General features: G+C 59.1%; 1 protein-coding gene across 1 annotated transcript; it reads right to left on the minus strand.

Moving 5' to 3' along the window:
* Positions 1–6: 6 nt before the first annotated feature.
* Positions 7–255, minus strand: LOC111240209 (histone H2A-like; the record flags this gene model as incomplete). The annotated part of the gene is made up of 1 exon (XM_022770177.1): positions 7–255. A coding segment is annotated over exon 1 (249 nt), but the record flags the coding sequence as incomplete, so codon positions are not given.
* Positions 256–303: the final 48 nt, after the last annotated feature.

Genomic DNA, 303 nt, shown 5'->3' on the forward strand with positions numbered 1-303 from the left:
CTGCAGGTGGCGGGGGATGATACGGGTCTTCTTGTTGTCACGGGCTGCGTTTCCTGCCAACTCCAGGATCTCAGCGGTCAGGTACTCCAGCACAGCCGCCAGGTAGACGGGGGCACCGGCACCGACACGCTCCGCATAGTTTCCTTTGCGCAGCAGCCTGTGAACACGACCGACCGGGAACTGGAGCCCAGCACGGGAGGAGCGGGTCTTTGCCTTCGCTCTGGCTTTGCCTCCGGTTTTGCCTCTTCCACTCATGTTGTTTCGATATGATCTCTACAGTGTAAACTCAGAGAAACTGTGGCG

The sequence above is a fragment of the Seriola dumerili genome, unplaced genomic scaffold, assembly GCF_002260705.1.
Source record: "Seriola dumerili isolate Sdu_G_001 unplaced genomic scaffold, Sdu_1.0 BDQW01022867.1, whole genome shotgun sequence".
NCBI classification, from domain to species: Eukaryota; Metazoa; Chordata; class Actinopteri; order Carangiformes; family Carangidae; genus Seriola; species Seriola dumerili.